The sequence below is a fragment of the Amaranthus tricolor genome, chromosome 13 (assembly GCF_026212465.1).
Source record: "Amaranthus tricolor cultivar Red isolate AtriRed21 chromosome 13, ASM2621246v1, whole genome shotgun sequence".
Taxonomy (NCBI): Eukaryota; Viridiplantae; Streptophyta; class Magnoliopsida; order Caryophyllales; family Amaranthaceae; genus Amaranthus; species Amaranthus tricolor.
This window is the reverse complement of record NC_080059.1, coordinates 716,880-736,117: the sequence shown is the minus strand read 5'-3', so window position 1 is coordinate 736,117 and position 19,238 is coordinate 716,880. Positions and strand designations below refer to the sequence as shown.

At 34.1% G+C, this 19,238-nt stretch overlaps 1 protein-coding gene and 1 long non-coding RNA gene across 2 annotated transcripts; one reads left to right on the top strand and one right to left on the bottom strand.

Annotated features, from left to right (window-relative positions):
• Positions 1-532: 532 nt before the first annotated feature.
• LOC130798277 (uncharacterized) lies at positions 533-7,909 on the bottom strand. Its single transcript, XR_009039038.1, has 3 exons — positions 7,684-7,909; positions 1,798-1,912; positions 533-751 (listed from the first exon to the last, which is right to left on the bottom strand). It is a non-coding gene; the product is annotated as an uncharacterized LOC130798277 (long non-coding RNA).
• Positions 7,910-9,454: 1,545 nt separating this feature from the next.
• On the top strand, positions 9,455-14,961 carry LOC130798287 (histone deacetylase 6-like). The gene is made up of 6 exons (XM_057661209.1): positions 9,455-10,152; positions 12,278-12,718; positions 12,850-12,992; positions 14,066-14,156; positions 14,247-14,387; positions 14,688-14,961. The coding sequence occupies exons 1-5, from the start codon at positions 9,577-9,579 to the stop codon at positions 14,334-14,336; spliced, it is 1,341 nt and encodes a 446-aa protein (XP_057517192.1). The 5' UTR covers positions 9,455-9,576; the 3' UTR covers positions 14,337-14,387; positions 14,688-14,961.
• Positions 14,962-19,238: the final 4,277 nt, after the last annotated feature.

Below are 19,238 nucleotides of genomic sequence, written 5' to 3'. Positions count from 1 at the left end.
TGTATTACTTCTACTTAATAGACTTTTTTTTAAACCAACTTTATTTGTTCATGCTAAATTCAATTTTACTCAATGTTTAACTGTTAGATCTTTAACAATTATAGAATTTGTATGAATCCTTTACAATCATGTATGTCTTGAGCTTAATATACAATAGGAGTAGAGTATAATCAGTACACCTATTGAAAACTTTATACATAAATTTATAATGTTTCGCAATATCTCACTTTTTTTTTTAACTAATCGCAATATCTAACTCAAATATACACAATCTCAAAAACTAATTGAAATCGAAAGCATTTATCACAATCTTTGAGATAATTATCAACATTTAGTCTTTCTATTCATCAAGTTTTGTTTTATCCCTCTTCCTTGCATTAAAGATTCGTCACATGTTTGAAGTAAACGTTCTTTTAGATTGTATGGTACACCGAGGAAAGGAGAGCGTTAGATGAAATTTGATTTTAGAATTTTATATAGAAAAGATAATATTTACTTTAATTGAGGCAAGATCCGATTCTTTTTAAAAACATTAAAGAAAAACAATTACAAATTTATATATGACGGTCTCACCATAAGACGTGTCTGATATACAAGTTAACCAACCCAATAATACAAATTATTAAAATATTTACTTCTTATTTTGAAATCATCTTAATAAGAGTCTGTCTTTTACAGAGAAGCATGAAAACAATAGGGTTAGGGGGATAATTGCTCCACTACAAGTTCTGGTTCTTTCAAGAGGCTTTCCCTACAACATTAAAAAGAAAACATTAGTAGCATTAAAGAAGCTAGTGGGACCCTCAATTGGGCGACATGTAATATAGGCCAAGGCCCAACAAATTGAAACATGGCCCACTCATGAAAAAACGGGAGGAGGAAGAGAGGAAGCTGCCCCAAGTATTAAAAGAGTGAAAAATGGACTGTGTTTTAGGAGTAGGACCATGGCAGTGATTAGTCTTCTGGTACATCCCAAAAGGACATGTTAATAACAGCACTTCAACATCATTTTCACATTTTTGTTTGTGCTTTCAATTTTTATATGGAAAAGACACCACCACACACATTTCTCAACACATTACTCTTTAAATTTTTAGTTCATTCGAGAATATAATTGTTGAAGATATAAACAATTCAACAAGTTTAGCGATTTATGGTAAAAAATGTAAATAGTTTAACTATCTTTTTTCTAATTTATGTAAAATATAAAAGTAGATAAAAATAGATAACACAATTTTAATGTGCTTTTGGTAACAAATACAGACATTTAGGTCATCAAATGTATATTGAGCAATAAAAAACTCTCATAAGCATCGTAACCTATAACCAAACATGCCATAAGCCTCTTACAAACCACACCTTCATGTGCATCCAATCGAAATTGTATACTACTCCATGTAGTTGAAGACCCTCGAACCATGCAAGAATCCAACACTGGTAGGCCGTATGTATGCATCTTTACACTTACGATGACAAAGAAGTTGTTTTTGATTGACCCTTGATAACAAACAAGTATGTGGCAACAGATTCAAGACGACTTGACCCTAAATGCTTATCAGGCAAAACCGAATCACAAAAGCAGGACATTACTGGTAAAGCTCAGCGAAAATCGATAGAATTGCACCACAATGGATATCTGTTACTCTATACATGGTTTCACTTCCTTGTTTGACAAATTATGAGCTTCAATATCAAATTTAAATAGATGAAGTATGACTTAAAAATCAGCTTGCATAACTTCTAGCATCTTATATCACAAGACAGAAATTGAGAAACAACAGGAGATGACAGACTCACTTGTCACAAAGTTTCAGCGACACAACCGCAAATATAAGAAGGCAGTATCGCGTTGTCAACCAGCCAGTTACGTTCCATCTCAGATATGAATTACAAATCATCACCAGCCATCCATCTGCCATAGAAAACGTTCAAAAAATAATCAGTTATGTAATATGTTTAGGAACAGGAATATAAACAGCAGTAATAAGCTACCCAGGTAATCAATTGCTGCTACATGAAAGTGCACACGCCAATTAACAGTCCCCTAAATATCGAAATTCATCATAAAAGTTCTCTAGCATTTTGAAACATGCACATGCCATTTCCAATAGGAAAAGACTGAAAGAGCTGTAAGAGTAAATTTAACATTTAGAACATAAACTTAGGGCATCCTATGTGATACATTTTCAACAAGGGTTCACAGAATATCCTCACTGATATTACAACTGCAGGTCATAGCTTACACAATAAGGGACTCAACATAGAGTAAAAACAAGGCCACATCGCATCAAATTGGTTTTCAAATTCCTAAATTGATATTAGTCAAGGTGTATATTTCAGCCGATATTTGACGGTACGACAACTCCAATTACCGCATCTCTCTGTCGTAACCGCAATTGCATTATGGGACTCAATTTGCAATAATTTATATCCTCACATAGTGAAAAAATGCAGGTTGTAATTGCAGTAAAGGTCAAAATGATAAGGTAACAAGGTGATATACTTATATGGTAGTTGTACCATAAGATTTTTGCCGAAACTATGAGAAATGGTTTGAAACTTTGAACTGGGCGATTTTTTAACACCTTTACAACGAAGGAAGTATCAATTTGGAAGATTTGAAAATTTTTATTTATCACCCATTACAATACCACGAGGCCTTTTTTTTGCAATATGATCTTAGATTTCCAAATTTTCTTTTTTAAACAGAGTTAGATACTCTTCCTTCTCTTTGCGACTTTCAATCAAATCAGTATTACAAATCAACACAATTCAAATCACAAAAATTCATAATTTATATAAATCATTACAATTTTCCTTTACTTTTGATCAGAGAAATCATAGGCATCAACAACTTCAAATAACTTTCTCCCAAAAAATTAAGTGCCTGGTCCACAAAAACCTACCTAACCAGAGAGAGAATTCAAGAATAGATAAAACTACACACTTTTCATGATAATAACAATAAACAATAATGAAAGGGAAAAGAAATATGGATCATTCTGTGAAAGGCAGTTTGGCCCATAAAAAGTACATTTGTTTTTGTGGAAATTATGCAATGTTGAAAAGCAGAAGGGGATGACCCAATTCTCAAGCTCAAACTCTAGTAAACAATTTGTAAAGCCATTTTATTTGACTCCTAAAACTTTATAATCCTAATGCACTCCTTGCGTCCCACCATGATTCCTAAATTGTACCAGATTTCTGTCGCCTTAAATAAAATTCAACCTTCTCTTCTTTCACTAAATTCAACGCGTTAAATACACTACTAATCTAACTTTCCAATGGATTCAATGACGAACAAAATAGTGGTTTTGTATTGATTTTATTGCTAAGTGGTTCAAAATAGTTTCATGGCACCTCATTCTAACTTTCCAAAAGATGACTGGTTAACAACACCGACTACCTTTGTCCTCTTGGTATTGATACAAAGTAACTTGTGAGTTGGCACAGATATTAGTTTTTAGAGTATTGGATAATATTTGTTGCATTTGATTAGAAGGTTCATCCAGAGTGTTGCACAAACTGTGCAGTTTTCAGACTTCAGAGATTCACCAACGAAGGGAAAATGGGTATTGCTTTGAAACTTGAATAAGAGTTTCACAATTCTTGGCTAAAAAACAGAATGGATAATTGTAACTACTTAGAACATTAATACATCAACAACAATGTCAAAGCCTTAATCCCAAAAATATGGGGTCGGCCACATAAACTAATCAGCTCACATGCGAAATCAATGCATCGGACTTGAAAAAATAGCTCAAAAAAGTCTGTTTCCCTAAGTAAAACTAACACAAGCAATGCATCACTCATTGAGTGACAAGTATCCACACAAAACAATGTGCAAGTAGCAGGTATGCTTTGATGAACAGACCATTTCAATAGAATATAGTGACTAAACTTATCAGTAGAGTTTTTTCCCATTCTAATATCTTCAGTTTTGAGAACATTTTGATTATTAAGGAAAATTATCTCCATTTAAATCATTTCCCTTCCTTTTCTTGACCCAACTAGTCCTTTTTCAAATAATGAAAATTAATATTTTCGCATCAACTTTTCCAAATCCTTCTATCATAACAATTTCATCTCACGTGAATATTTCAATCCTTTCTTTTCCTTCCCTTCCTCCCCATTCCCTTTCATTGCCTCTTCTTCCATTCCCCACCTTCTCTTCCTATAAAACCTACCTAAACAATGTTATTTTCTTTCTACCTTTCCATCGTCAATGACTTTTAGCCCCTATAACGTAATTACTTAATTTTGTCAGAAAAGAACACGATACTAAAGAAACCAAAGAGCATAAAAAGAAAGATTTTGTCCCCTCCCGTCAGTTTCACATCAACGTTATTTAATTGTAGAGTTGTACTAGAACATATATGCTGGCCGGATCCACTCATTTCACTGCTAAGTGCTAGGAACTAGTATTTGTTCTTATTTCTGGACAGCTCTACCGACAAGCTAACATAAAAACTTGCAAAGTTTCAAACCCCTACCCAATTTGCCAGTTGCAACAACACTTTGCACAAGACCGGAAAAGTGGAAATAGTAGACCCAAATTAAAGGTTGACTCGAGGTGTGATGACTTTAAATTGACTCGAGACCTGACAACCAATACATACCCTCTTACTTTGGTATGGATCCAACTTGCACCAGATCCAAGGATGAAGCAAACCTGAGATCAACCAACAAAATGTGAATAACTAAATTCGATCAGCATCTAACCAACTATTGAACCAAACCCCAACCAGGTAAACCTTTGATCTCCAATTAAAATGACATAAGATTCAAAGTGAATAACTAACAAGAATCAAGCCCAACATGACCCTGCATGAAAAGACCTCACCTGAACCTTAACAACTAACTAGATTCACATTGATGTAAAAAGTTGACCTATCCCAAAAAAATACCCAATACCGACATGCACCTATGGCAAAGGATTGACTTCAATAACCAAATGAGCATATTACCCGACCTTGTACCAACCAAAAATAACGATGTCTGGCCTAGAATCAGTCTTTCTATCACGAAATAATCAATCCTTTGATCATCAAAGTCATTCCAAAGTACAACCAACTGACACCTAGATCGTGTGGACTATACTTGATGCAAACCCAAACTAGACTTGACTCGACTTGGTATAGATTGTGTAGAATTAAACTTGAAATGATGTGAACTCAGCCTACCCTCGATAAAAGTTTTTAGTTGATTCAATATTAATTGATCCTAAAACCCAAAATTCCAGACCAGAATCCCACTGAATAAGAAAAAATTAACATTTCTATTTGGGCTCTTAAAATCTTAATCAACCTTTTAAAACATGCACCCGACCCGTAAACAACCTAAGCCTAACTTGATGTTGAATTACACAACTATATTGAGCCTAAATTAGGTGTAATCCTAACATGAGAACAACTCGCACTACACATCAACCTGAAAATGTGGATAATCAAACCCCACCAGCACACTCAACCCGTTATTGGCCTAAACCTTAGAAGAGATATCCTATACAACTTGAGTGGCAGTGACACAATCAATCAAAAGTGACATGAATTTAATTAGTCCAAGCTGCAGTTGAGGTGACTTGCTATTAATCCGAAATCAACTAATCCATTTGATACCAATCAATAGTAATTGCCTTGATATAAGATTACCATTTCTTTATTTTGGTGAAGTTTAATACAAAGCATAATTGGACTTAAACTCAAACTGTATTGAATCAACCCAAAAGCAACCTAGCACTGTACAGGCTAATGCAGTTCTTTTACTGCTATATCAGCCATCCGCTTCAATAAAGACCAACTGAAGCACAGATAAATGCGCCCGTACCTCTAACACGCAACCACTTTAAATCAAATGAAACAACCTGGGATAGCCACGTTAAATCAAACCTAGGGACATAGTGTCCACACCCAAACCTAAATGTTGTTCCCAAGTCTAGCACTGTCCATTGTTATAATTGCACAAAGTACAGAAGATAACCCTCTTTATATGTTTCCCCAATCACTATATAACCTAAGCAGTAGCATTATAGCCATAACATGAGGTTCCCCAATATTACAATCCTTAAGAGTTCAGGAGTATTTGGTGCTTACATAATTTTCTCTGCACAATGCGCAATGCATGCAGTGTAGAGGATATCAGCACAGCCTAGAACATTGCCTAAATTAGGGCCAAATGGGCATTCAAAGCAAAGTAATCTGAATATAAACTGATTATTCTCTGCTATTCCTAGTTTTAAAAAGCGCTAGGAGCACCAGGGTGCAAAAGCTCCTTGGAGCCCAGGCGCAAAGCGCAATCCGAAGGCATGAGCTTTTTGTAAGTGAGGCGCACTTTTTTGTTAAAGCTTAAAAATCAATTTTAAAACATATATAATACTTCAAATAACAAGATATTCATATTTTTTTATCAACAAGCTTGAAAACATTCATTATTCTTGCGTAAACACTAAACACCACTTCAGCACAAAATCATTATAATGAGAATGTGAAGAATTCCCAAAGTTATTTTTTTCTTTGCATGATTTTTATTTTTCTTAAACTAGCCATGGCTTTTGAAACTTCATATTCAAATAAATTTGAGTTTCAAGTTTTATTTCTTTTTGAACATAAGTTAATTACCTGGCCTAACAAGGAGGATCACCGGGCGCACAACGCGTGAAGAGCATCAAGGCGCCCAAGGTGCACGCCTCTTGTAGTGGGCTTTGCCTTACCTAGCCGAGGTATTTTCAGCCGAGCCTAAGCTTATATTACTCCCTACCTGCCTTTGATTTTGCTACATTGGGATCAATCAGGTCTCGACACTTTTAGCCTTATGTAATATAAAAAAGAGACAGAGGGAGTATCTCCCACAGACAACTACTTTTTTTGGCTGATACATTTGAAATTTTAACCTAAATTCTTATAACTGCTAGCAAGGAATCTGACAACAGAGAATTATCCCTGGTGAACTTTCACAATTAGGTGATCAAAAATGCATAATAAACATTCTCAAGGTTTTCAAAATATCGAAAGCAAGATCAATCATTCAATGAGCTGATAAGTTATTTAAATTTTGACAAATTATGTTAGGGAAATCTAATTAGTTTCCTGTAATGAAACCAAACTGTGATAATTGATATAGGTGATAACTGTTAAAATAATATTGAAAAATCTAAAATTTTAATTAACATAAAAAAAACTAAATTAAAGAATTAACAAATTAAAAATATCTAAGATAATAAAATAGAAGTTCCTATAAAAAATAATTAAAAAATAAAAATATTTAATATATTTTAGTGAATTTGTAACTAAACTCATGAGTATGATACCCGTTTGGGCAATGAACAAAATAGTCATTTTAAATATTTACTTTATCTTTCTCTCTAAATAAATCAATAAACTATTTTACCATCTAAATTTTCCTGCACTAACTACTAATCCTTACAAATTGCGAAGCAAGTTGCATTATTCTGAATTTAAAATTAGAAATATACATATCAGCAAATTGAAAAGTAAATACGAAACTAATTAAACAGACTTCAAATAATTAAATATAAGGATCGCCAATCAATTTCGAGACAAGTAATGAAAAATCAAAAATATGGAAAATAATCATCAAAGGATGGATTCCAAAAATACATAAGATTGAATATGAATAAGATAAATAACAACTGTGAAGTTGAAGATTTATGTACAGAATAATTACCTGGGAAATCAATAGAAAAATGGGAAGTCAGCATATTGGAGCCGCAGAAACGAGGGAAGCCAGCGGTCAGTAGCCGCCTAGTCGAGATGTTACAACATGCTACCCAAATAAATAAAAATACAACAATGAGAGTTTATTGGTAATTTGCTGAGTTACGGTTTATATATTTAGGGCTTTTGTGACAGTTTTAAAGCTTGTTGTTTTTCGAAGTACATCCGCAGATCCACTAACATATCACAAGTTTACGTCGTCCGGTGATCGTTAACCAACCTAAATAACTTTTAATCATCGTAAAAGATCGTTAATCATTAATAATTACTTTAGAGTTTTATTGATCATCCTTAATCATCTTTGATTTTTCTAATTACCAGTGGCGTCCTTGTATTTTAACATTTTAACGTCGTTTTACAAGTACTTATTTGCCTATTTTTCGACAGGTAGACCGAAAAAAATATTTAACATCATTTTTACACATCATAACTGTTAAAACAAGTGTCATTAATCTTAACAATGATGTTAACTTTAAACATTTAATCGAACATGTTTTATTTTGTACTTTTAAGATGGTCGATAAATATGTGTCGTATAATGGTGGTTTAAGGTTTGGAACGTTTGATGTTGGTTGCTTAGTCGAAGCAACAAGAAAGGGGGAGTCCGTAGCTTCGCTCGACCACTCAAGCTGACATGGCCGGGTCGAGCGAGGAGTTAGTGGGTTGAGTAGAATGGTCATAACAAGTCAGTAGCTTTACTGGAGGCTCGCTCGATCGAACAAGGTAGTGGCTCGATCAAGTGACGGTCGAGCAATCAGCATTGAATTCCGTTTTGGTCAGAATTTGTAGTGATTATGCAATAATATGGTGCATTACTCTATTGTTAATTGTTGATGTTTATTGTCATAGTTTATTTGGGGTGTTAATTGTGCTTTATGGTGAGTAATTGAGAGGTTTTAAGAATAATACTTACCTTCCACTATCAAAGGGAGTATCATTCATAGAACATAGACCACCACAAACACACATATTGAGAATAGTCTAGTGCATTGCTCTAGTATTTTGTGTTAATGAGAGATTGTTCTCAAGATAAGGGGAGGTTTATTACATTGTAATTGTTGAATTTCAATCTAATAAAACCACATTTAAAGGAGAGGTATCCAGGATACCTCATATATACTTGTGTTCATCTTTTGATTATATTTTTCATTTGTTTTCATTGTTGAACCTCTTTGAGGGTTTCATTTCAATAACGATATTTGTTCGAAACGACAATTTTTGAAAAAATTAATGCAAAATGATGTGGCAAAAGAAGAGAAATAAAAAGAGGAGGTGTTGTTATAGATGGTCTTAAACGAGTCCATATAAACAACTCAAATTATATATATGAAAAAATATTAATTAATTATATTTAACTTTAATGGACAATGCAGTATATATAACAATATCCTTAGTTATAGGAATTATAATCATAAGTTTTTATTTTTTATTTTTAACCCCTTCATAAGTGGTTTTCAATAACCTATCAATTATTTTTGTGAGAGACCGTCTCTGAAAAAAGACAATCTCAAAACAAAGTATATATTCTTATTTTTCTCTTTAATTTATATTAAGTAGATTTTTTAGTTCATATATCTAATATCTAATACGTCTCGTTAAGAGACCATTTTTTATAACAATTTGTAATTTGTGATAACCTAATATTCAATTGGGCTGAATAGTCCGACTCCAATTAATTAAACTAATTAAAATATCCTTTTAAAAACAATAATAGAAGTAATTTGCTCCGGTGTTTGATCCCTAAAACTTTCCCCCTCTTCAACGTTCCAAAGTTTCCCTTCCACCCTCCTCAGTCTTTATCATCTCTCTCCCAAAACCATATTTCTCCCCCAAATCCTCAACAATGGAAGATCCAACCTCACTAGGCTCATCCTCACTCCCATCTCCCTCCTCAACCGACGCCAAAAAACGCACAGTAACCTACTTCTACGAACCCTCTATCGGCGATTACTACTATGGTCAAGGCCACCCCATGAAACCCCATCGTATTCGTATGGCTCACAATCTCATCGTTCATTATTCCCTCCATCGTCGCATGGAAATCAACCGTCCATTCCTTGCCGAAGCTTCCGATATTCGTCGCTTTCATTCCGACGATTACGTTGATTTCCTTGCTTCTGTTTCACCTGAACTCTGTGGTGTTTTCTCTTCTTCTTCTTCGCTTGACCATGCGCATTCCAGACACTTGAAAAGGTTTAATGTGGGAGATGATTGTCCTGTTTTTCCTGGGCTTTTCTCGTTTTGTCAAGCTTCTGCCGGTGGGTCTATTGGAGCTGCTGTTAAATTGAATAGGAAAGATGCTGATATTGCTATTAATTGGGCTGGTGGGTTGCATCATGCTAAAAAATCCGAGGCTTCTGGGTTTTGTTATGTTAATGATATTGTTCTTGGGATACTTGAACTTCTTAAATATCATAGGGTATGCTTCTTTTTATCTCTTTTTATATCTGCTTTTCAATTATGTTATTTATTGAATGCTGTTTGCAATTCAAGGTTAATGTTAGCAATTTAATTATGAAATAAATTTATTTTGTGATGAATTTGTAAATCGACATTTGATACTAATATGCTTTTGCGGCAGGGAGTGTGATGAATGATGTTGTTTTAATATGGGTGTTATGTTTTGCTCTGTGACCTTGAAAGAATTTGATTTTGAAGTGTTCTAGTGAGATTTTAGTTTATCATTATGATAATGAGGTACATGAATAGTTACTGCTTCCACTTTTGATGCATCATTGTATCTTATTTTCAATTTGCAAATCAACATTTGTTATATGCACTTGATTGGGATGCTTTTGATTATCGGTTGTATAGTTTGTTATTTGAACTTGAAAGAATTTGATTTGGAAGTGTTTGCTTTATTCATAGGTAAATGCTTGTGAAATTTTGTTGTTGTTGGCGCTAGTGGGACTTTGGTCTTGTGATTGTAAGGCTTAGTGTAGAATGTGGATGTAGGGTGGTTGAGTTAGTGTCAATGTTGGGCATGCATGGGTAATATGAGAGTAAAATGTTTGAGTTTATGCTGTATAATATGGTTTGATTTGGTGTGTGAAACTAAATGGTGACAGTGGTGATGAAGTTGGATGTTGCAAGGGAAGCTCCTTGGTTTTTGTAAGTATGTGGGGTTGGTTTATTAATATTGTAATATGGTTACCTCTCATGAGCACTTTGGAGTGAAGCCATGATTTTCAACTGATACACTAGCGAAAATGTGTATTGAATGAATTATACACCCAACGAAATAATTAATAGGTGGGTGATTGATACACTAGCAAAAAAAAAAAAAAATGTTTTGATGACCACTACATCAGCAAAATAATATAGTCAAATGACTAAAGCCTTATAAATTTTTGTTTCTTAATGGGAAAACATTACACTTTGGCACTTAGAAAGCAAGGAGGTTGTGAAGATACTAATAAGGGTTGTGTGAGTATATTGGTTCATCAAAATTAAGCTAATTCAATATCAATATTTTAAAAAAATTATTACAATACATGATTTGAACCGAAGTGTTCAAGTTTAATTTCTACTACTTTGAGTGCTGAAATTTACTTAAATTTGTGATATTTATTTGGTCTTTATATTTTATATTTTAAATTAGTAGGGGGCGGGTTGAAAATACAAAGGCAGTGTGTTTCTTTGAATAGGAGAGGCCCTCGCCCCCCTTTATAGTTATGCCCCATCCTCGGTTACGAATTCCAAAGGAGACCATTTTGTGTTATTTGATAGTTGGTAATGAACGATGGTATTGGTCATTAGTTCATACACAATGTTAAAAGGAAATCCCATGATATATGAACATATTGATCATAAATTTATATGTTAAAGTTTTGAAGTACGATTCTGTGTCTGGATATTGATATATCTTCCAACATGTTTCTCTTCATAAATTTTTGCTTAGTTCATTGTGTATTAGGAATAATATGGTTTAATTGCAGTTTTTTTGTTACATTATAAGCCCTGCCTTGTAGGTTGAGCTTCTTTTTTTTTTATTTTTTTGAATCATGTTCAAAGTTTGAGATCCTTGAGCTTACTGTTTTTAGGAGTCATAATCAGAAACAAATGGAAATAGAATTAAGATAAAAAATTTGGAGCTTTTGTGCTAATGTTGTTTCACTGAATGTCTATTTCTTGCTAGTTTGCTCAATTTGTTTTTTTTGTAAACCACTCATTTTGGTTTTCTTGAGAGCAATCTATTGATATTTTCGTGAGTGCTCTAGGATTGAGCTTTAGTTTCCGATGATGATGATACTTTTACAATTTGTAGCTCGAGATATCTGTTTTAGTTGGCATTTTCCCTCTAAATTTTAGGGTACTATACATGAAATGTTATATGTTGATTACATCCTGTTTTATGTGAAATGTGCTTTCACATATGGTTTGTTGATTGGCCTTATGTTCTGGATTTGATGTACTTTACATTGATTTCTCCGGTGCCCTAGACTTTTTCCTTGTGTATTTGCATCCTTGGTTGTGGATATGGATAACAAAGGTTGGTTTTCAGCTTCATCATCTTGATTATTGATCTCCCTCTCTGTATGCAGCGTGTGCTATACATTGATATTGACGTGCATCATGGAGATGGTGTTGAAGAGGCCTTCTACACCACTGATAGAGTTATGACGGTTTCCTTTCACAAGTTTGGTGACTTTTTTCCTGGAACTGGACACATTAAAGACATTGGAGCAAATAATGGGAAACATTACTCTCTAAATGTTCCACTGAATGATGGAATAGATGATGATAGTTTCAGAGGTTTATTCAGACCCATCATTCAAAAAGTCATGGATGTTTACCAGCCTGATGCCGTTGTCCTGCAATGTGGAGCAGATTCACTATCTGGTGATAGGCTTGGCTGTTTCAACTTATCTGTAAAAGGGCATGCTGATTGCTTGCGGTTTCTTAGATCTTTTAATGTCCCTCTAATGGTTCTGGGTGGAGGAGGGTACACTATTCGAAATGTAGCTCGTTGCTGGTGTTATGAGGTCTGCCTCTCGTCCTGTGTATTTGTGTGTGCGTCTACATACGTTCATTTGTGCATGTTTGATTTGCAGTTATAGATACTTTTATCTATCTTCTATTCTATTAATGTGAGTTTCATTTTGTTCATTTGCAGACAGCAGTTGCTGTTGGGGTAGAACCTGATAACAAGTTGCCGTACAATGAGTATTACGAGTATTTTGGCCCAGATTACACTCTTCATGTCGAGCCTAGTAATATGGAAAACCTGAACTCCCCCAAAGATTTGGAAAAGATTCGGTAATTTCAGTTTTCTTGTTTCACTTTATGAATTTGATTCATACATTGCCTTTGAGGATTTTTTTGAGGCTGTACATGGACATCACGAGCTCCACCTTACTAAAAATTGCTTTATTTAGGCTAATAGATTATCAGAGCTTTTGGTTCAATTAATTAATATAGCATGCTAAAATTATCTGAGGTCTATGTTGGGACCTGGGGTTTCAAGCTATTATTATTTGAAACACATGGCTCCTTATCATTAGGGCTAAATAGATAAACAGATATTTCAGTTTAATCAATTAGGGGGTTGACATTCCTCTGAATTCCTTGTTCGGGAAAAATCTTGGCAGTTCATAGAGATGTTAATTTCCTTGTATATTTAGAATATATGGCTATTTAGGTGATGCTTTTCTTCTAATACTGATTCTGCTTCCAAATATACTTAGCAAGATGATTATATGGGTTTTTTCTTTTTACTTGTGTTGCTGAACTGTTGTACTTGATGATTGGATTTTGGTTCTATGTTTGAGTTGAGTAGTGAGTGTTATGGAGCTTTTGTCTTTCTTTTTATTTATTGATCTATGTACTAGTTTTGATATTCTTCAATTACTTCCCATTTGGTTGGTGGTCTTAAATAGTGAAAATGATAATGGAAAGTTTAGTGTAACTGTAGCTAGAAAATCTCTTAGACAAGTTAATTTTCACAAAATTCATTTTAATACATTAACATTTGGAGAGGTGGTATTGGAAAATTGTGAAAAAGAATTTTATATGATCAAATATTTATCATTATAGGAATGACATTGTACATTTCATGAAAATTTACACCACAATCATTTTCATTATCATCATTTAGTAATAACAACCAAACGGGCCGTTAAGGGTATGCTAACGGAGCATCAAATGCTATGTTACCTAGGCAAAGAAACTATGTTAAAGTAGTACAACTTTAGTACATTATTCTCAGATGTGCTGGTGAGAACTGTACATTGCTGTTATTAAACCAAGTAAATTGGAAACAGTCCATGTTATCCTTTCAAATTAACTTTGACTTCTGTTTTTTAAACATGCATTTTGTATAAACCTCGCAGGAATATCCTTCTAGAGCAACTATCTAGAATACCTCATGTGCCGAGTGTTCCATTCCAGACAAATCCTCCTTCCGCAGAACAACCAGAAGAGGTCCGCAGCTATAACTGATTTTTAAATATCCTTCTTTAGGCTTTTAAAGCACCATCTCCATAATGTTTTGATCTTGATTGGCTGTTACAGGAAGAAGAAGACAAGGACCAAAGACAAAAACCTCGCCTCTGGAATGGTGAGGATTCTGATTCTGACCATGAGGACAATATGATGCCTTAGCCTGGACCTACCAAGGATGTTTTGTAGAAAATGACAGGTCGGAACTTTGAGGTAAGTCTGATGTTCGACAACACGTGCTTATTATTTTGCCTAAACTATTAATTGACCTTCTCTTGGTAGTAATTGATCATGTTGCCCATAAGACATGAAAACAGCTCTAGTGGGGGATGCTTTGAGATTGCATGGTGCTCTCATATTATGAGAAATAGCCACAACAATTTCAGGCAGAATATTGTCCGACTTAATTCTGCCCGTCTCCGGATAGACTGAATTAGTTTCATTGGCCGTCTTATTTATTCGACTATCCCTGTGGTACAAGCTTAAACTGATCATATTTGCATTGCCATGCAGATAACGTTGCAGTCGCGCATTTGGAGAGCAAATGCTATGCAGCATTGAAGTATTTGATTGCACGACTTGGTAATGAACATACATTTTATCAACATATGTCGGACAATTTAGAGACGGTATAGGATTCAATCGAAAGGAAAACTGTTTTTGATAACTAATCAGGTGTAATTACTCTTTGCGTATCATTTTATTTGGGGAATGTGTAGTTAAGTAGCTGTATGCACACACCCTTTATCAATACATCGGCTGAAAGCGTCTATTTTACTCGAAGGAATTGCCAATTGTGTCCTTCCTTATGAGAGTACATTGAATTCAGTACAATGTTATTTTACTATGTGGTAATCGTTCCTGCTGGCAATTTTATTTATTACATATTCCCCTCGCCCCCTTGAGTTTGTCATTTATCCTTACTGAGAGTCACATAGATGGTTCGATTTGGAAGCACGCTCCGTCTGTCTCTGCGAGTAGAGATGTGTAATGAGTTTTTTAGTATTGAGATTTGAGACCCTTACTTCAATCAATCTTGTAAATCCAACCTGATTTAGATACGACTTTGAATAATACTTTATGGTGTGAATTCATTTATTTATTTTTTAGATTCAGGGGTTGATTAGAGAATTTTTACATACAAAAGAGGAGAAACTAAGAAAATAACCTATTTTATAGGTGGTCAGAATTAAATCTTCTGTTGTAAAGGTTAAAGAGAAAGTTTTCAAGCACAACACTAGTTCTCTTGTCAAGAGTGTGAATATTATTTCACTTGGCAATCTAATTTTTTGCATGGCTCATGTGAACGGGAATCTAAAATGCTGCGATTATTATTTAAAAGGAGTTCACAATTTCAAAATTCTCAAACACAATTTTTCACATGTGAATATCTGATGTTTTTTCAAAGTAGAATAGAAATAGTATTGCTGATTTGGGGCATTTTCTAGGATTCCTCCAAGTTGTAAGAAAACAAATTCCTGTCCTTCTCATCAGTATATATGACCCGGGCCTTAAGGCATAAATACTAGAGGGGCAATTCCATTACAAGACCTAACTCAGTTTGTTGAAACAAGTAGAGTGTTGGGAATCTTTTGCTTTAAAAATGCAAAGATTACAGACTACATTCTTGGGTTCAGTTTTAATAATGTTCTTGTTGCTTGGCTGCGCACTACAACTTTTATCAGCAGATTATAATGGTAATTTTCACAAATTTTCATTTCTGCCCATTTATTATATGATCTCCAAAATTTTCACATAACAGTATCGAAATATTGGATACTCGATTATAACACCCATCCATACTCTTTGTCGTCGTTTATCACGGTTTTCTCTGATTTATCATGCAGGTGATGGGATCGATGAGATATTCGTCTCAAAGAGGGTAATTATATATCCGCCTTCACCAAAGAGGAACACACGAACAACTCCTAGCAGTCCTAGCACCTCAGGCCCGTTTCCAAATCCACCACCGCCATTCTAATCATTTTCACCACTGCCGCCACCACCACCACCACCACTACTTATACGTTGAACCAATTGAACTACTATTCTTCTGTGTTACATGTTATACAATTTAATATTAATAGGAGTTTAAATAAATCAAATGACTCGACCCTTGATCTAAGCAGGCCATTGCCTAGATTCTTTTTATCCGATATAAAAACTTAAGGAAAAGTGAAGAGTCCGGTAACAAAGCTGTTATAGACTAAAGAGTCTCCCAACTCCTTGGGATGCTCTATAAACTTGTGTTATTGGTAATAGAGAACTAAAATCTTTAGTGTGCTTTCGATACTTGTGTATTATTGTATTGAATATTATTTTTGCTTAATAAATTCATGTTTTGCCAAAGTGTTGTGTTTTATGTCAATTTGAAACCTAATTAAATTAGGAAAAGAACAAAAAAATTATCATCATATATCATATTCAGTTTACCCTACTTATAGAAAATAGTGATCAGGGTTTGGAAAAGGAAAGAAGGCGGCAACCCATACTTATAAAGGAAGATGCAGCCAAAGAGTCCCTCGGTTCTAGAAAAATACTTAAAAGAAAGATTCCTGCACGAAAACGATTAAGTGAAGTTGGAACCACAATCCCGCATCTTATCAAACAAGTTAAGCCCTTAATCATAAAATTAAAAATATTGATAAAAACATATAAATAAAATAAAAATAGATAAAAAAACAAAAAACAAGTATAGTATAATTAGGTTTGATGATGGAGAATATGTTAGATTAGCCAAATTGAGTGAAAGTAGCTAAAAAGAGCCATAAAATCTAGTCATGGCCATCTATTAGCATAAAGCAGTCTGCAATATAAGGCTTATGGGCTCCAAAAATCTATTTCTATACTTAATTTATTTATTGTTTTAATTACACAAAACACGTGTATATTACACAAAAGTACCCATGTAAATAGAGAGTTAAATATTATTAATTTGTTATTTCAAAAACACTTGAATTAATAAGAAAGAAGTTAATGACTTCTGCTATACTATCTCTTTTTTCAAAAATTATATGTATGTTTAAAAACATATATATTGACTAGTTAGATAGTATGTTCAATTAATAAATGACTAGTTAGATAGTATGTTCAATTAATAAAGTGATTTTATTATATACTAGTATTTTAATATTTTTAAATTATAAAACTCTAGAAGATAGAATTTGACATAGGGCCTAAAATATATAAGATGATCGGATTTTAGAGGGGCATTGTTTGGGCGAGCAACCTAAGTGCTTATATAGGCAACCTCTTAAAGGAGCTTGGCAAGGAAGTAAAATAATATACTCCCTCCTATTCAGCCTAATTGTCCCATTTTCATTTTTAGTATGCAATTTTTACCCTTATACCCTTACTTCACTTAACTTATTTACTTTTATATTCTTGTTAAACTCAACTAATTTACTCTCTTTATTTCCTAAACAATCCTAATCTAAACACAAACTAATCCCTCCCTCCAATTTAAACCCTAAGTTACCCACCCCACTGTGTATTTCCCTTTCCCTTTCTGTTCTTCGTTGTCTTCACTATCAACCTTTCTTTTATTGTTCTTCAAACCTTATATCTGGGTATCTGATTTTTTCTTCGTGTTTTTGGGTTGTTGTTTTTCTCTTACTTTTCTCTCTTGCGTTATTTCCTTTGCTGTGTTCATGGAAAACCCTAAATCTCCAACAACCTCTGTAACGGTCTGGTTTAAGTGACTCGGAAATCCATATGAAAATACAAATCTCGGCTCACTCTTTGGACTCCAGAGAAGACTTTTCTCTAGGACCGTCAACGTTCCGTCGATAAAGAAATATAGATAAAACAGAAAAAACAGTACTAGCGTGAAAGATAAAAAGTCAGCGGAAGCTCTAACGTACAACTCGAGAGCCTAAAGGCCTCTAAACCAACTAATTGAAATAGCGAAAGCGAAAAGAAAACTTCACTATCTCCTGTTACATAAATACAGAGTTTCTTTCTACTCATAATCTAATACAAAAGATAATAGCATAGTCTTGATGATTACGGGTTCTAAGTCGAGATCTCACTCCAGGTCCCACCTGCAATCAACCTACTAGTCGTCGTATGACAACACACAGTAGGTTCCAAAGAAACAAACCAATACATGTCAGAGACTTCATACAAATATCAATCAGGTTGAATACAAGCAAATGTTCATCTTAGCATGCATAGACTCTAATACATTTATTATTAATTAATCCAAACTTGTAATGTTGCCCGTCCTGTTCAGGTCGTTCAAGTATAAATCATTCATTATTAGATAATTCCAACTTGTAACGTTGCCCGTCCTGTTCGGGTCGTTCAAGTATAAATCCAAATCTTTTGGAGGAATACACTTGGGAGAGCTAATCCCAAGGCAACCACCGACCTAAGACGTTGCCCGTCCTGTTCGGGTCGTCAAAGGCTAAAGTATGCATACCCCCATGGTGACCTTAATGATCCAAAACTGCCATGGGAACAATAATTATAATAATCCAAACCAATACGTTAACCCCTTTGGTTAACATAATACAACCAAACGTCAACCCCATTTGGATGACAACACATAAATTCTCAATTTTCAATTAATTTCTTTCAAATTACTTGAGATGTCTAATCCTTATGTGAATTACAATGCCTCAATAGAAATGAACAACACTACTTGCACAACCACATAAACAGTATAGTCTAAGCGTGTACCTTTAAGCGCTGCAAACAACAATGCTCAAGCACAACCGAAATTTCGCCCTCTTATGAATCGAGGTCCTAAATAACACACACACAAAACGATCACGTATTAGGACGTGTTTACACATTTAATTCACTCCATACTCTAAAATATCACTAAGAAATGATAATTTTTAATTGTTTACATCCAAATCCCAATAGTTCCAAATTTCAAATTCTGACCAGAAACTTTAAGGGCCATTTCGGACAGATTATAAAATTCAAATGAAAAATCCGACTTCGCCATTGCGTTCGGAACGCGTCAATTACCTTGGGTACCGAATTTCATAATTTCTAACATCCATTTACTATTTTTAATTATTTTAAGCGTTTAACGAGTTTTTAACGCAACGG